Below are 18,949 nucleotides of genomic sequence, written 5' to 3'. Positions count from 1 at the left end.
GAAGGCAATAGCATTACTAATACTCTATATGGCGTTTGGCACTCTGAAAATAGATCATTTGATGGTGTTGCCCCAGTCCATAGGACAGCGTAAACAATCTGGTAAAAAGCTTTTCGTAAATCCTCTTAACTCATAGTGCCATCAAATGTAACAGGTAATAATAACACCTTTATATTCCATGACAGGCACCGTCCCGATGAGATATAGACTAAGCTCTGCAGACACAATTATGATTATAGCTCTCCAATGAGGTTTCATCAATAGGCTAGAGTGTAGCTGGAGTTCATGGCTGGAAATATGTTTGAGCTGTAAGTCTTTCAGATTTAATTTATATTAAGTTTACTCGATAGTACTTAGTTTATTTTATGATATATATATATATATATATATATATGCTTAAGTAATGTAACTTTGCAAATAAATGTTTTAAAGTGGGCAATAAAAACTGAAAAAAAAAAATGTATGGATATATGCTATACCAAAAGAAAGCAATCCTACACAGCGAAAAAGATGCACACCAACGAAAAGAATAGGGCTATATTCTGATGTAAAACCTTCACCAACATTTTGATCAATAACTGCAATTTAAAGTTATTTTTTCCTCAGTGACTTTAACTGATTACAATTACATTTATTTTGTAATTTAATCACATTTAACTAGTTGCATGTAAAGAGTTTAAAAAAAAAAGAATACAGTTATTCACTACATTAATTTTTAACTCACTAAGGAACTGAAATCAGTGAGGTGGTATTAAAATATACCTGCTTTCACACACACATACACAGCCTTTTCCTAATCTGTATCAAGAAAAATATTATAAGGTAAATTTATAAAAGAATATATAAAGCATATAAAAACATAACATAATAATAATAATAATAATAATAATAATAATTACTAATAATAATTACTAATAATAATTACTACTACTACTATTAATAATAATAATGGTAGGAAAATATAAGGAGGAAAAGGAAAACTAAAATCAAAACCATATTATACATCATATGAACCTATTAGTATCAATTTATATCCACCTTCTTTCACTTAACTTATTTATTTTTGTTTTGTTTTATTTAGCTTTTTGTTTTCATCCTTACCCTGTAGTTTACATGTTCACATTACGACACTCCCAGGAGTACCTGAAGGCAGCATGCACATACAGAGCGTGAGCCCTCTGCTGGACACCGCGCGTGTCCGACAGTACCCGTTGTCAAGGAAATGCGTCCTCGGTTGCTATCATGGAGGGACTGTACACAGACAGGCTCAGGTGAAGCGGTGACAACTTAGCTGAATTATTTCATAGTTTTAGAAACGAGCAAAGAAGCTGCCATTAACCGGGATAAAGTCGCTGCCATGTGGATTCGTACATTTAATTTAGAAGTTTGTCTTCGCCCTGAAAACGGTTGAAGGAGTTTGAACGAGGCACCGTGGACGTTAGCTTAAAAAGGACCCAACAAGCCAAGTTAGCAGCTAGCGGCTTAACAAGGAGCTGAACCTGTATGTCTGACCGGTGTCAACAAGGACCAGCAGCCTCGGAGGATGCAAGCTGGTCAGGGCGACTTCTTCTACCACTCGTATCCTTTGAATGTTCACTTATTTACACTGTAGAGTTATTATAGAAACGTGTATCATGAAACTTAGCTGCACCTGTGTTGATGTAGAGATGCTGTTGACACCGTGAACCACTCTAATGACAAAACGTAAACAACCAGCCTGCAAAATTTCATTCAGTTTTCATTCACTCAACTCAAATGTTGCGTTCAGGTGCTGTATCTACTCTGCCATTTGAAACTGCTCTCCTCAGCTGCTCCCTTCCAGAAACTCGAGGCTGGGAGCTAATGGAGGTCTCGAAGATGAGAGACAGCTTTTGGTGGAAAAGCAGAAAATATGCAGATCCCGAGCTCGCAAGTTCACACTGGAGACAAACCGACGCAGGAAGTCAGTTTTAGTGAATCACACTTCTGTACTGTTATTTTCATTTCAGCACTAATAGGATGTACCCACAGTTTTAACTGCAGTCTGCAGAGAGACAGTTCCTTGTAAGTCAAAAGCAGCATCTTCCAGAATTTCCTGGAAGCAGATTTGCTGATGCATGATGCACCTCCTGGACAGGCAGCTGATGGTTCTGTCCTGAGCTTAGCGCCTTTGAGGGATGGATAGTGTTGACAGGATTTTGCAGTCTAGACCTGGAAATAGATCTGTTAGCCCAGAGGGTAACTATAAGCCAGAGAAGCGACTGAAGCGTCACCTCTCTGACAACTAAAGCTGCCAAGTTAAGCACCATGTGAGGCTCAAATCCCTCACAGATATTAATAACCGTCTAAATTGGTGTTTCCATAGATCAGCAGAGGCTAAAAGTAAGTGTTGTTGTATTTAAACTAAGAGCTCGAAAGTGTGGGTGAATGTGAGGATAGCTGTAGGTGCAGGTTAGATTTATTGTGCAATTGTGCAGTGTCAGAGTCAGATTTTACACAGGCAGGTGATCATTTTTAATCAGAAACATAATGTAAGTCAGCAGTTAAATAGCTTATCACTTGTCTGTGCATGAAAAACATACAAAAAATGTTTGCTCTTTAAAAGGGGGGACATATTAAAGGAGATTGGCACATTACATGAGGTGATCTTAGAAAGCAATATCCAACAAACAACTCGGCTGTGAATGAAAACTTTATGACCTAACCAAACGTTTATAGACTATCAGAGTTGATAAATCAATATCAAATGCAATTGATTATTTGTTTCATGCATTTTTTTATTGTATCAAATAAGCAGAAAATAAAAAGATTTGACATTGAAAATGAAGATTAATTTTTGCAACATGCTAAAAATGTTGTATAAGTTTGCAGTTTGTATATTTAAATTAGGAGGACTAATGTAACACCTCTTCATGGAGTGTGTTTACTTTATCTGTCTCAAATTAAATGTCATATTACTCACAATATTGGCGTTCCAAACATTGCAGCTTCAGTAAGATACCTTTATAAACGTTACATTACATAATGAACATAAGATGATGAAGATTTTTTTAATAGAACAGGTTTATGTTGACTAGGAGCTTGCGCTACTGTTTGCTTTGGCTCTCAACACAGTTTTAAAATGTACTCTGCTCTTGTCGACAGTGATTACCATTTTGCCTGTTAAAAAAAAAAAAAAAAGAACAAAGCATTAATGCTGCACTTGTTTGACCCTGTCGAGGTTATATTGGCTTCCTCTGTGAACCCAGTAGTGAGTGGTGGCTTTAATTTATTAATGACTGTTGAAAACATATCTCAATGAACAGACTCGGGTTTCTGAATCTAAAACATGGCCTGTCTACATTTAATCGATTAAAATGCCTCAGGTTCATGCTCCGCTCTTCTTCATGGCTCAGGGCGCTGGAGGAAAAGAGGAAGCAGTGGGACGTGCAGGAGCAAAGACTGATCGAGAGCATCCTGAAACAGCGCAGACAGCAAGTGCAGGATGCAACTGAGCGCTTCCAAAGAGCCCATCTACCTCCTTCTCAGAGACGCAGGCAATGTTAGTGATGAAGCTCACACATGACTCTTAGACCCTGAGAAATAACGCACAGCAGTCTTGACACATTTCACTTTGTCTGATGTTTTTCTTTTTGGTGTTTTAGTTTATAGAAGAAATGTCCCAAATATTGAAGATGCACTCAATCAAATTCAAGGCTCCCTGAGTTCATACATCCGGCAGTCCTCTTTCTTGTCCAGCAGCTCCAGAGTTAGCAGGTAAAATGTCAGATTAGTACACACATCACTCTCATGTGTCTTATGCTAAAAAAATAGCCCAGTCGCTTCTGTTAGATTAAAGCCTCTACTCAAATTCTGGTCATGTTTATGTTCATAACTTCTGATTTTTAATATACACTCATAGAAATAAAGGTGCTAACTAGAACCATAGAGGGTTCTTCGGCTTGTCCCACAGGAAAACTCCTTTTTGGTTCCTGGTTGAGCCTTTTATAAAGGTTCCACCTGGGCCCCTTTAGATGATACTATCTAATACCCAACATAAAGGGTTCAGGGGTACAGAGAACTCCTCCTTATCATAGCTGGCAGATCCACCGGATCAGCCTCTCAGGTCCAGCGAGAGCAGCGTTAACGTTACCATGACCACACAGCCCACACAAACACATCAAGGGAGACTGATAAGACTGATGAATGTCAGTCAGGCTTATATAAAATCACACTGTGAACATTACTGTCCATAAAGACAATTATTTTCCATCTAGGAAAGCAACCATGGCTTTTGCCCTGTAGGCCAACAATGTTTTTTGTTTTGTCAGCGGATAATAATGTGGTCGCTGCAGCTGGCTGACAGATTACACTGCATTTAAACAGCCTTCCCAGTCCTCGCCGTTAGGTGTTATGCGGTGTGCCAGCACACTGAAATGGAGCGGATGCACTACTATTATAGCCATTACTACCTCAATGGTGCAGTAGATCTCAACTCTACCAGGATGCTCAGTGGCAGAGTGGACAGTATCTCCACCCATTGGCCAAATGTAATTGTGTCTCTTCCATATAGGTACGGAATAACCTTTTGCATGGTATGAAATGATGGGAAAAATACCAACTATGGCAAAGCACAAGTGCAATTAACTGATTAAGGGGATTCCAGATACATCTACATTTAAAAATACCATTGGAAACATGGGTAAACATTGATATATTTTAGGGTGAGGATCTTTAAACCCCCATGTTTTAAATAACCCTTGAAGAACTCCGTCCTCTAAAACGGGATCTTTGGATGAGAGGGTCCTCAATGGAACCCTAAGTCTTACAAAGGAGGCAAATGGTTCTGGATAGAGCCTCAGCCCTTCAGGGAGAACTCTTTTAAAGCCCTTATTTCTAAGAGTGTATTTGTTGTGTAGCATGTTGTGAAGGCTGGAGAAGTCATGCATTGTATTCATATTTTTCTGTTTACACTTAAAGAAGCTGCACTCCCTCTCCGAAGCCTCCCACAGTTGCTAAATCCTCCCACCGCCCAGCACTCTCTGCTGTGGAGGCCTACACTAAACTGCTCCAGGAGCAGAGCGTGAGCAGCTTCAAGAACAGTCAGCAAGCTGAAAAGACACAAGAGAAGCAACAAGATCACAGTCCACAGGTATGGCAGTCATTTCATTTGAATGTGCATTGAACAAAACATTTGCTGCCATTCTCTTAAAAGAATCTGTGTCAGCTGACACTGTTACTCCAGAAAAGTTATTTATGTCATTTCATCCCTCCCCATTGTTTAATAGAGATGCCTTGTTTTGTAAGATGGTGCTTTGTCTGTGTACACACATGAACACACACCCCACTGATACTGTATGTGAGTGGAGTGACCATTGACTGCTGTTAAAAGATTGTTTAGAAGAGTCTCCATGCTGTCACCTGCTCTAAAACCAGACTGCAATTCATCCAGAATCTTTATTATTAATGATGACAAGTACTTGCTGGGCTGCCATCTTGGCAGGTCAGATGCTTGTTTTTTTTTGTATCTCATCCTGCACAAGTTGACCTGCAGGTGGCAGCAGTGTAGCAGTTTGCCACAATCCCTTTCCTGCACCAGAAACACACACCTTTTTTTGCTGCAACTGTCTTTAGCACTCTGTGGTGAAATGTGTGTGTGAACAGTTGTGTAGAAAAAGAAAAAATGTTTAAATCCATGTGCGTGTGTGTGTGTGTCTAACAGATTCTTAATTTGCCTTTGGTGAGAAAAAAATTCTGCCTCAGACAGCACATGGCAGATGCTTGTTAGCATGGGACTTAATTTGAAATGCTTGAAAGAGTCGCTCAAAAAAAAAGTACCCACATGTGCATAATATATCAATATTCTTTTTTATTGGAATGTAGGTGTAATGCCCCTCTTCAGTCTGACCTGTGCATGTTACACGCATACTGATCCAGCACTTTTCCACAGAGGAGAACGTATGCATCAAATCTTGTTCACGGATATGAGACGTCCATCATGGGGGGTTATGTTAGCAAAAGAGGATATGTTTCCATGCTATTTTCAATGGCAAAGCAATTTACAGTGTAATTAGTATCCCTGTACTGTCTGTGTTAACAAATTCAAGACCCAAGAAAGTGAAATGCAGTCTAATGGCCAGCATGTAGATGAGAGTCTGACCCCTGCTATTAACCAGAGTGATTTTACAAGTCTGATTACCCAGTTTAACCCTTTCACAACAAGTTTATTTACACATGAACTACAGTTAAGCAAAAACACATACATGGCCACTTTTAATCACTGGTGTGTTTCAGATGATTATGTTGACTTATGTCGCGCAGTTTAAGCATGCTCAACATCAATGGCGATTCATTTTTGCACAGAAGGGCTGTAAAAGGCAGAAAATAGATATGATAGACTTCTTATCACCCGAAAAGTTAACCTGCAAGACCCCATTACTCTGTGAGATTGAAGTGTTGGTGAGGAAAAAATGAAAACATTTAAGGAATAAAATGCAATCTGAGCAAACAAGATCACTCTCTGAGAGACTGCTGGTCCATCAACACTATAGCCCTCAATTTCTCCTCACCAATCTCTCCCTCTCAAACACAAACTACTTTTATTTTAGATCTGTGTCTCAGCACTGGATGCATATGGAAAATGTAAATCCAGTGCTGGATCTAGCAGATTCAACGCCCTAGGCAAGCTTCCCCTGTCCCTGTCCTTTTTTTCAGTTTAGATTGCCCTGGATGACTTTTGCCTTTTGATTTTCTCTTACTCTAAAGTTCTCCAAATATACTCCACTCCACTATACCCATCAATGCTCTAGCACATTCTTACTGTAAGGATCACTCACTGATGAACACATTAAGGTTAACCACATTGCAAGGACTAGAGGTGATGCCCCTACTACAGACTAAGCATTAGCATTAGATATTAGATATTTGAATCATGTTTAATTGGTGGTGCCCTTGGCAGCTGCCTACGTTGCCTATAGGAAGATCCACCACATGGTAATTGATATTATTATTTTCCACTCATCACCCCTCTTTTGTTTCCATATTTCAGGACAGCCAACTGTCTGATTGCTGTAATTCTGAAAGCCTTTCAAGTAAGGACAGTTTGGACAATGAGGAACTTAATCACAACACAAAACATCTACAGTATTCCTACTCATCATTCTTACTTGACTCCGAGAAGCCCAACCCAGACCCGAGAAAGCAAAATGATTTGTGTCCTACATCAGACCTAACTTCCTCCTCAGCTGTGATGCTTTTTGGTGATAACTTACCCCAATCAAACAAACTGCACGAATCTAAGCAGAAAAAACAAGAGCACTCCGGAGAGCCCAACAATAAAATGCACATTTCTAAAGCTTCCTGGGGGTTCACATCTGTTGAGCAAAAGCCCAAAACAGACCACCAGGCTGCTCTGCAAAACTGCAACTTATTAACTCTTTGTGAAATTTTGAGTGCAGACCCTGAGCACTTTGAGCTGAAATCCTCACAAAACATTCCCAACGACAACATCATCATTACCGATAGAGTTGCTCCCAGCAACGCAGCACTTGAGCCTTCATGTCCTAAACAAGATGCTCTGTTGGATGTCAGGCAGAAGGGGGACCATGATGACAGACAATTAAAACCTCCATCAGCTCCAGAAATTATTTTGCCTGCCAAAAATGGTGACAGCAGTGACATTTTGTTTGAGGCTCCCCCAAAGCCCAATATCTTCTTGAACGATAGCACAACAGATAATGCCTCAGAGGAAGGAGCTCTTCAGGAAACAGAAAAAGAAATCCACTATCTGTCACCCCAGAAAGAGCCTAGTGTTTCCATAAACAACCTCAATAAGGTTTCAAAACCAGAGCACAAAACTGAGAAGCCCTGTAATGCAGCATCGCTGCAATACGCATGCTTGTCTAACATTCAGTCAGACGCTCCTAAGTGCCTTAAATGTCCTGAGGAGGAAGTACAAAAATTGCCTGTTTCTGTAGGGACATCTCATCCAGTATGTGAAGTCAGATTCATCAAAGGAATCCTTAAAAAGCCGTCCAAATACGTGCCAGAAGATGCTACATGTGTGTATGGCTCAGGACATTTGATTTTTGCAAAACAAGGAGCTTTCGCGATCCGAGATAGTGTTGAGTTAACGAGGACAAAAACTAAGGCTGTGGAGGGCAACAGCTCTGTGAAAAAGAAGCTACGTTGGTTTGATGAGGTACAGGACAAAGACCACAACATAATGAAACAGATTAAAGGCAAGTCTTCCAATCATTCTCAGTCCGAGGACCACCAGCTAAGTCTCACTACAGTCTCAGGGGCTTCCAAGCCTGGACCGAGCATGACCCCTCCAGCCTCCACTGGTTATCACTTTACAAAGCAAGCGTGGGCAGATGTTGGGGTTCAAGTCAGCTTGCCCCAGGAACGAGCAGACGAGGTCAAGGTGCCGCGGAGCAGTACCAGGACCAATGGTCCCAAGGGCCCTCGAAGAGAGAGCTCTGCCAGAGCTGGAGCGGGTCCTGTTTCCTCGCGGATCAGAAAGGGCACTGTCATACGACCTCAATCTGCCACCGAGGTGAGTCAGATTGCCAAAACCCAAGGGAGGACCATGGTGCCCCACCCGCCTCCTAGGATGGAATTGATGGAAGAAAAGACGCCGTATATCACAAAGACTCCATATGGCCTGGATCATGCTAATCTCAACTGTAAACAAGCTCTGGCTGTAGAGCAGGTCCTGCACAAGGTAAACTCAGGAGGCATTTTCTCACCTTACACACATAATGTAATTAGAACAGATAGTGCTGTCATGTACGCACCACTGCCTCCCTCGTGTACCTACCCCTTCTTAAAGGGCAACATGAAGCGCACGCCCAGCTCAGGTCATCAGGAAACTCAGGGCTGCAGCAGAAGAAGAGGGATGGTGTACAATGAAAAAGGCCTCTGTTTAGATTCCACTCCCACAGATGAAGAGATCTCACAGCTCTGGCACGGTGTCCGCAGTGCCTTAGCCACCAAGGACGGTAATGTATATTTTGGCTGACAGCCCCTCATACTGCTTACGCTTGGTTTATGTGTCTGCAGAGATGTGTCATTTAGATTTACATGCAGTTTCTCTCAGGCCTATTTGTTTCTAACCATTAGCTATCAAGCTTCAAATTATAAGTTAAACAACGTGAGCACTGGCTCCAGTACTGTATACTGATCCCTTGTGTGCTTTATCCTTAAAATACAATAACAATCCCACTCCCTATGATCACATTTAGAGAAACATGCAGTGAATGAGCAGCATGATGTTTGTGTGACTGCCAGTTTTCAAAGTTGTTTATGATCCCTTTCACTGGAAAGCTATTTTTAATAATTTGAATCAATAATCCAAGTCATATTTGGTGCTTAGTGTTCATCTTAAAACAAGTATTTAATGAAATTGAGCCCCATAATAACTGACATACTTTATTTTTGCATCACTTCATGTTTTGATACCGAAAAGCCACTGACGTTGAAGTCTGAATTAGTTATCTTGAGAACAAGAAGCCAGTAGTATTTGGAAGAGTGGACTTAGTTGACCCTTAAAACTTCCTGCCTCACAATGGCCTGTTGTCTGCCTTGCCTCAAACCAGCGTCAATCTGTCCCACGTTACCATCAGCGGTGATAGTCTTAACAGCTGTGTCTAAGCCATCACAGAAATGAGTGGCTTCTTTCTTACCTCGTTTACTTGTGAGATCAAACATCAGATCCAAGCCACATTTTCTCCAGTACATCAAAGACATACTATTAAGACTGTACTTTTAATGTAATTACTTGGAGGTATACTATGATACTATGCAGGACAGGGGCTGCCCCCAAAAATTGTCATAGAGGTGGCCAGATGGAGCCACTGAAAGTCCAAAACCAACGGCGATAACAGAATGTTAAGGAATTCTGTCATGCTGTCAAATTGGAGAGTTAAGGAATCACATACAGATATACTTTGTTTTCTTATTTTAATAAACGTCACTACATGTCTGATGCGCACAGACTGATACCAGTACAGTTAACATTTTCGGTTTCACAACAGTCCTGTTGTAAATCCTGTGTAAATGTGTCATGTACCTGTAAATACATGTTAGGCAATTCATTGTCCTGTCCCTTACAAAGACAAATACAGCTTTAATTTGAAGTAGTACATTGATTGTATCTGGAGGTGAGTCTTCAGGGAACTCCCTTAAAAATTAGCATGCCATTTTTTCCCTCACCAAAATTTGGCCTAAATTTGGAGTGTTACTTAGCCCCCTTCCAGACAAGCTAGCATGAGGTGTTTTGTACCTTAGGTTATCTAGTTTCACAAGATAAGACTATGTTTGTTTGTTTTTTAATTTATATACTTTATTAATCCCCAAGGGGAAATTCAATTTTTTCACTCTGTTGTCATGCTGCTTTTTTGTGCTTTTAAACTCATTGTTTTCAATGTATACGCGCGGCAGGCGAGCTGAAATGCCAGAGCAACACCGTCGTGGCATGCACACACTGCACTGCGCTTTGAGATAAACTGAGTTCAACTTTTTGAAGGCAGCAGCACGCACCACATGTCATATGATGAGGACCAACCAATCACAGCTGACAGATATCTTCCCCTTCTTCCGTAAATATCAGTCTGTGATAAATATGGAGGAGAAGTTGATCATTTTAGTGCAGAGCTGCCCCACAGATGATATACCCACACACAGCACCTGGGAGAAGATCAGCTCTGAACTCAGGATTTCAGCTAAACGGGCTATGGTACCATGCTTGTTGAGGTTGTTTAGCAGCCTCAGGTGCAACCTGCTGCCGTACTCTTGAAATCTTGCTTAAAAAAGGCACCAAGGTAGCACCCGACCTCGCATTTTCCAGGTGGTTAAAGACGTGGCATGTGTACGGCCCCAAAAACAGAAATGTCCGCCTGTAATTATTTTTGCCTAGGGGGGACAGCAGTTGTATCAGGGGGCCATGGTTCCCCTTTGGGATCACCACTGATGCCGGAGTGTCGGTTTGACGTTAAGTCTCACAACATTTTTGTGTTTTTTTTAATGCGCGGTGTCTCTTGGATGCCTGCTGCTTAGAGTCTGGCACCTGGTTGCAACCTTTTAATAAAACCCTGACCTCACTTGGGCGCTGCAGGGGTACACACCCAGAAATGTCCTGAACTCAGAAAATAGGAATAAAATAAGACATACAGACAGAGGGCAGAGTGTCTGCAGAAAAACCTCCACACCTAGTAGGTCATAAGTGACGATTGAGATAGTAACTTCTGTGTGAGTCTGTACATTGATTTTAGAAAATTCCTGCATAGTATACCTTTAATTTGACTTTCTTCATATATTTGCACAACATTTAAAATAGCGAAGCTGAACAAATTAATGATGAGCTGCACAATATAGACAAATTTAGCTTGCAATATCACTTTAAGCAGGACAAATGGGAAGCCCTTACAAAACAGAGAACAACAATTATAGTGCAGTGTTTTAAAGTTATATCCTTTCTTGTATATTGAGGGGAAAAGCTACACATATGCAGCTCTTGATCACAAGATTGATATTCTGTCTTGGGATTCTCTGTCATCTTTATTGCAGGCTTAAGATGGAAACTATTTTGGTATGTATCGTCTTTAGAGGACCACAGGGGCCTGGGCTCACCACATACTAATAAACATTATCATTTATGTTGACATACTAATGTTTTTTGTGCTATTTTAATGATTGCAGCAAATATATCTTCTTTCAGCAAAAAACATGTTTAGACGACAGGCCCTGGACAGTGGGCGAGCTGTGAGGAAAGCCTGCGTGGAGCAGAGCAGACAGCCGCCTGGCTCAGGGAACAGAAGACTTCCTCAGCCCTCTCAGGTACATGCATGCAGTTGCCCTGCGGGGAGGAAGAGTGAGAATAATTGCTAAAGATCAGTAAATGGGTGTGTTTGAACTCGTTGAATCAGTTTCACAGTCCCTTTCATGCTGTCCTTAGTGTTTGTAAAACTGACTTGACGCCACGATTTGTGCCTCTCAAGACAAGACTTTCCGGACAGACTTGAGTTGCAGGGTTTTACATAAAATAAGTGTTGATGCATAATGTTTTTGTTTAAAGCTTGCTCTACCTGTTATTGTGCTTTATGCCTGTCACCGAAGAATTTTTGCAGTTACTATAGGCCACAGAAATACTATTTAAAGGTCCAGTGTGGAGGATTTAGTGGTATATGTTGGCAGAAATTGAATATAACAGGTACCTCCTAATCTATGTCGTCCTCCATGTTGCACTGCCATGTTTCTATAGTAGCCCAGAACGGACAAACCAAACACTGGTCCTAGAGAGGGCCACTGGTTTTCGTGCTAGCCACCATAGTTAGCAGCTCCTCAACAACAAGCAAAGTCAGAAAAACACAGTTTTTTTGTTACTGTGAAACTGCTTCAATTGGGGTTTTTACCGGTTTAAATAACCAGAGACCTGTACAACGAAGCCAGTTCAACTCACCCAGGATATCTTTTAGTTATCTGGCTTGACTAACCCTAACACTGGCTGTCTTGATAACTGATATCATGAAGCTGGTTTTCAAGTAGTTCACTTAATTCTGGGTTTTCCTATAAAGCCATGAGAGCATTCATGTGAAAGAGGTGGGGTTATTAATTACAAGCAACATCATCAGAACTACTACTACTACTACTAGATTACTCTTTACCTGTCACTCCGGACTTGTCCATGTCGGGATACTTTATTTCTTCAGTGATGTGATTGGTCAGCGGTTAGAGTGTTGACAGGTTGTGATCCTATACTCTGAACATAACATAACATAGCTGTTCATAGGTTACCAGCGTGGTTTATCCTGCTACAAGGAGAAGCTGCTTCATAGAACTGCAAACCCAGAGTTAACCCTGAAATTATCTCGCTAAAGCAGGATATATACTTGTGCGTCAGCTCTATGCAGCGTCTACGCCGTAGCCTACGCATGTGGCCTACTCCGGTGTGAGTATTTGTACTTGGTATGCGGTGGTATGTCACTCTGCAGTTACACCTCCAAAATGCTTGTCGGCAGCAGGGTTTCTGTGAAGTGCTGTAGAATTAACTTGATTTGAAACACATCCAAAACACACATTAAACATAGCTTAATAGAGACAATTTCAAACACAAGTACACAGATCAGCTTCACTATAACTCACAGCATTCACAGACTGAGCATTTGTCTTTTGCTGGACACATTTTCTCTACAAATACAACATGCAGGCCTGTTTTTAGCACAGGCCTATGGCATTTACATTGTATAAATTAGCCTAGGGAACTTTTCCTGTATTCATACGAAGCCAGGGTAAAAAGCAACATTTAACAAAGGTAACATTACAAAATTCAGCTCCTTATAACTCACAACTTTCACCAACAATACAACTGTCTTACACTAAACACGTTTTACCCAAACAAATATAACATGCTAACATTATTAGCACAAGCCTATGGCATTTTACGTTGTAGAAATTAGCCTGGCAACTACTGGAGATTTCCTCTATTTATATGAAGCCAGGATAAATCACATACAAGACTCAACTTGCTATTTTGTGGGGGCTTTATTTTCTTCACAATTTATTGTTTGTTATCTGTAAAATTGAGGTAAATAAAAGCACTAAGGAAAATGTTTTCAGCCTACAAAAATAGACAGGAGGTCTGCGTCACCACGATGTGTTGTTACCTACAGCGTAGGCCCTATGTCAACGCAGAGCCTACACTGCAGGTATGGCGTGGATTCATCGCAGAAGTATAAATCCTTCTTAACTTCATATCCTGCTTCATAGTACAGGCCTCTGGTCCATTTGTTTTGGAGAAGAACTGAGTTTCCAGCTGTTTGCAATTTGTAATCCTCACCACTAGATGCCACTAAATCCTACACACAGTTCCTTTAAATTTAATCTAAAACTTACAAATGTTTGTTTGTTTTTTGAAGTCAACAAAACAGACCACAGAGCCAGCCAGACTGTTTTCCAGTACTTACAACATGGCCTTTCCACATGAAGGTATTGTATTTACTGTGCACCTGTCTTCATGTTTCTATAAGAGTTAAAGCAAACTTTTATTTTTTATTATCGAAAGTAAAAAATGTCTGTCTAATATAAAGTTCAGCATTTCATAGGTCTTCACTCAATGTATAACCAAAAACATGCCAAAGTACCCATAATGTGAAAGCAATATGAAAAGTCTGAGCTAATACCATTCTCAATTTTTGCTGTATGGACTCCAGGATTTAAAAAGACAACAGGACAGCTGTATTTTACACATAAATGCATTAAAAACAACAAGAGTAAAGTGGAAACAGGTGAACACGCATGCCTTTGATGTGACTTTAACTGTGCTCTCAGGTTTGGTGAGCGCTGCCCAGTTACATCTGGCTGAAGTACATGCTGGAGGCCTCCTGGAAGAAACGGATGTTGTGGCTGCCACGGAAACAGCCCAAACACAGAGGCCTGGCACGGTGCAGCAACACAGCCAACAGCAGGGACTCACCACCATTTCCTTGGAAGAGCAGAAAATCCTCCTCTCTCTGGACAGACTCAACCACCAGCTGTACTGTGAGTGTTTTGTTAAGGCTGTTTGTTTTAGGACAGAACTGGTCGACCAGATTGTTTTGATCTATGCAAAACAGACAGGTATTAATGTGTCATCATTTCAATGCAGAATAACCACTCCTGTGTGTTACTGTTTGTAGGTGTGCGGGAACATGTGGGGGGTAATAGTGGCATGCATGGCCTCGTACTTTATGATGCACCCACTGTAAGTATGAATTTATAAGGGATTCATTGTTTGCCTCAACTCTTAAAATGACTTTGTTGTTTTATCACTTAACCTTCTTCAACTGTTTTCAGACAGGTGAGGTGAAAGTCACAAACCATCATAAGCACCGTGCAGCCTCGGCTAACAACCGCTCTCGATACCAGAATAAATTCTGACTTAACGGCATGTGTAGTCCACAGTGGTCTTCTCTCCCATCAGTGCATTATACCTGACCTTTTTGACTGTATGAACAACCAATTTATTACCCTGTAAAATGAGTTGAGTCTCTGCTGAAACAAAATGCGCCCTTTAAGAGATCAGTAGGAATGGACTGTTGAGGCATTAAAACATAACAGCAAAATTCACTCAGTTTTAAAGTTGGTGAGTTGAAATTAGTTTTGTATTTTTGCCATCTGCTTGGACAGGAACAGTTGCTACAAAAAATATATATACATTGTCACTTTATGTTGAACCACTTATTAGAAGCAATGACATTTTAAGTGCCTTTGGAAATGATACTGACTTAAAGAAGAGTAAGAAAAAAAGTCCTTTTTATAATTAATGCACAACTGTTAGCAAAATATATACTGTAGATTTGTACCATCTTATTATTTATTTTCAGTGCTGTCTCATTGTAAATTTGTTTTCTATAGTAAAAGTATAATTTAATGGAAACTATTTTGGAACCATATTGGCAGTGAACTGAATAAAGCTATTTGTCAACCTGCAGATAAACTGACTGGGTGCAGTGTGTTCAGCAGTGTGAGTATTTCCTCAGTGATGCATAGCACAGTCAATAAATGGACTGAGGACCGGAAACGGTTTATAGAGAGAAGTGTCGCAATGTTGAAGGTGTGTTTGTTTTTCTTTGATGGCTGTAGAAAGGACGATTACATCTTGTGGCATAGACTCAACCTACAGGCTCAACAAGGTGAGCCGTTGCCAGAGGGTTTACAGCCTTCTGTTGCAACTGCATCTGCCCTGAACTTTACTCTTGCCTTAGGTCCTATTTCATTTTATGGTGTCCTTAAATTATAGTATCATCAGTAGACTAAAGCCTGTTATTATTTAATTTCAGTTGTTGGCTACTGCAGTTTTTCCTGCTTGAAATAAAATGTTCCTATGTCTACCTCGCCAAAAAAATAGGTGCATGGGGGGGGGGAGCTGCAGGGATTATTGATGTGAGTTCAGTTGCTCCTCCCTCACCAGCATGTCTGGTTTTGCCCCTCAGTCAACCTGCTAGGACTTGCTCCAGAAGGTGGAGGAAGCCTGAGCTCATTTAAAGAGTCAGGCTCCCATAGCTGATGACTTTTCTTGTGGTTTAACTACAGGTTTCTGATTCTATGCATGCATGCATTCTTGAGCGTTTCAACAAGGAGCTGTAAACAATGATGTGAATGTGGTGTCTTGCTGCCATGTAGAGTCATGCATCATCTTGTTATCTTACACGGAAACTGAGAACAGATACAAAGACAGAAACTATGCTCAGCTTTGGTGTATGATGATGCCTGCAGCAGAGGAGGCCCTTTGGGGAGTTGTGTGCAAAGAGATTCTCCAATTAAATGGACAAAAAATGTCCAACGTGGTTATTTCGATGTCACTTCAAAGTCATTGGGCATAAGGTAATTAGAGAGGAGAGGCCTGGCACTTTATCTGGATATGTCAGCTCTGATATTCATCTGTCACTTGCATCAGTAAGTGAATGAATCTGAGTGCACATGCACAGATAAACAAAAAATCCTGTACAGTAAAAGTCCATCTGTACAAACTGCCTCCACAGCCATGACCAAACCTTTACTCACAACACCCTACTGCAGGATTTCCCTGAAATCTCTTCCCTTTGGCTCATAACCATGTTCAGAGTCATTATACCATACAATGGTGAGCTTAATGACATTTAAGCCTTTACCAGTGCAACACCCAGAAACTCAACAAGAAAGGGCAAGAGTGCTGAAAATAAGGGAAGACATTTCCACACACGCAAGTTCAAGCTTGTGCTTTGGTCCGTTGTGAGGCGTAATCTCATGTTTAGTTACAGTCCATTTAACATGCAGTGAATGAGTGTCTGGTGCAGTTTCTGTAAAACTCAATATTCGCTTGGATGCATGTTAAAAAAAAACAAAAAAAAAACTGACGTGACAAAAGGTTACAGCTAATTTCAACGAAATTGTGCATGAAGACAATATATTGAAATGAATGTGGGTGAAACTGGTTGGTATTACACTCATGCAACAATAAACACAATACAATACATGTGTTTGTCAGGTGTACATTGAATGAAAGAAAATCAAGAGTTCATGTATAACACTGAAAAATAATATATGATTTTAATTCCATGGTGTTCCTCACTTGTACTTGAATTATTTCAAAGGAAGGCAGACAGAAAGAGACAAAGCCACTGTGTTTACTGATCTATAGTCTATATACTGATTAAAGACTGCAGGGGGCACTCAAGCTCCCATCTGCCCAGCTGCCTGTAGCAACACTCTGCGTCACTATATCCGATAATAACACCAGACTGGAGCGTTTTAAACAGGGAGGACTGTTATAGCCGCCCTGCCTTTCAGGACCAAAGATACATTCACTATGTCAGAGCCCTGTTTTCTGCAGAGCATCCACCCAAACCCCAGTGAGATTGAGGCGCTTCAGGAGGATGAAGACATGTTGACCAGAAGTGACCAAACTCTGCTAAGTGGGTGGTCCCCTCAGGGCTGCTGGGACACTGCAGTTCATCTCTTTAATGTGTCTGAGTGCGTTACAATGATGTGAAAATGGCCACTTTCACCCAGACAATGGACATCTCTTGACTGGCAGCATGTGTGCACAGAATCTATCATTCATACATCAAAATATGTGGGCCTGTAGCACAATCATTAAGTAATGCACAGACTTATAATAATAATAACAACAATCATGTAATCATTTCATGTGCCTTGAATGGAAACATAACAAAAATAACAGGACAAATATAAACCTAACCTGTTGCACACTTCTATTTTAAACAATTTTAATGTGCTCATTTTAGATGTTTCCGAGTTGCTGAAGTTTTAATATTGAATACAAAATGATACCATCTGTTAAGAAACCTGAGCATGTGTATGTGACTGGCAGAGTGAAGCTCTTTAATCTGTTCATCGGGGCTTTACAGTGTCTGCGGGTATTTAATAAGGCTTCATAATCATTCATTCAGTGGATGTATGGGAAAAAGAGTTGAAACAGAGCCTCTGTATCCAAAGAGAGTGGATCTTGACAAAATGATTTCTCAATGGAAGAGGGGCCTCATTAGCATAACAATTGTGGGAACTGCATGGATCTACTTTTCATGAGCACTGTAAAAAAAAAAAAAAAAAAAGACGGGAGAAAAAAAAGTGCCATTATATATACGGATGAGAGAAAGTGTGGGGTTGGATTATTGTTACAATGACTAAGCGGTGAAAATGTGTTGCATCATCATCCATAGCAGGACTATAGAATGTTTTATACATAAACACAGAGGGGTTTAAAGATAGCTTTTAGACTGTGTGCTACATAAATAACACCTAAAAAGTAGTAAAAAAAAATGTTAGAATTTTAAGCAGCCCATAACAACACTTGAAACAGAATAATATATTTTAAAAAAACAAACTCAAAGCAGTTACAAAACTTATTTATTTTTGCAGATTTTTTTTAGATTTTAATGGTGCTTCCACACACACATTTCCACCTACATGTACATTTTTTAAGGTCTTAAAGTGAGTAGGATGTAACTGGAAAAAAAATGAAACATGCATGCATTTCTGTTTCCATTTTCTTAACACTGAGGCACAGTCATAATTTATTATTCTCCTAAAAGGGCTTCAGTCGGCATCAGCAGGGGTCCTTGTTTTCAAGGGCTTGCCAAAAAATAAAGAATACTTTAATCTGATTATCTAATTAATGTGTGAGAATGAGTGTTTATTTGATTATTGATTAAACAATAACAAAAGTTGCCATGGCAAATGTTGAAATCCTGCCAAGTGGAGGTTTGAGTTAAGAGGATTTTTCACTTTTAAAAGTTGTTACATATGTATAATAAAATGTGGGTGTTATTTGTTCACATTATTATAAATTCGTGTTTTAATGTAATCGGGAAAACTGTAGTATAAATAAATCTGGAGGCCCCTGAGCCTGCTCGGGCCCCTGGGCTGCACTGACTGTACCTTTAAAGCCTCTTGTCCCAATTAAAGCCAAGCCCCGCCCCTGGAGCAGACATCCCATGAGTCATAAAGTTTG

General features: G+C 40.3%; 1 protein-coding gene across 3 annotated transcripts; it reads left to right on the top strand.

The window, feature by feature from the left end:
* Positions 1–1,204: 1,204 nt before the first annotated feature.
* Positions 1,205–15,440, top strand: cep126 (centrosomal protein 126). Of its 3 annotated transcripts, XM_049576277.1 has the most exons (12): positions 1,205–1,578; positions 1,823–1,942; positions 3,375–3,520; positions 3,624–3,735; positions 4,939–5,110; positions 7,007–8,683; positions 8,792–8,960; positions 11,678–11,796; positions 13,875–13,944; positions 14,287–14,496; positions 14,634–14,698; positions 14,791–15,440. In XM_049576277.1, exons 1-12 carry the CDS (start codon positions 1,544–1,546, stop codon positions 14,872–14,874), a joined length of 2,979 nt encoding a protein of 992 aa, XP_049432234.1. In that variant the 5' UTR covers positions 1,205–1,543; the 3' UTR covers positions 14,875–15,440. The 3 variants fall into 3 exon arrangements, with proteins under 3 accessions (XP_049432234.1, XP_049432233.1, XP_049432232.1); XM_049576276.1 differs by having other exon boundaries at positions 4,942–5,110; positions 7,007–8,960; XM_049576275.1 differs by having other exon boundaries at positions 7,007–8,960.
* Positions 15,441–18,949: the final 3,509 nt, after the last annotated feature.

The sequence above is a fragment of the Epinephelus fuscoguttatus genome, linkage group LG5 (assembly GCF_011397635.1).
Source record: "Epinephelus fuscoguttatus linkage group LG5, E.fuscoguttatus.final_Chr_v1".
Classification (NCBI taxonomy): Eukaryota; Metazoa; Chordata; class Actinopteri; order Perciformes; family Serranidae; genus Epinephelus; species Epinephelus fuscoguttatus.
This window is presented reverse-complemented; position numbering and strand designations above follow the sequence as displayed.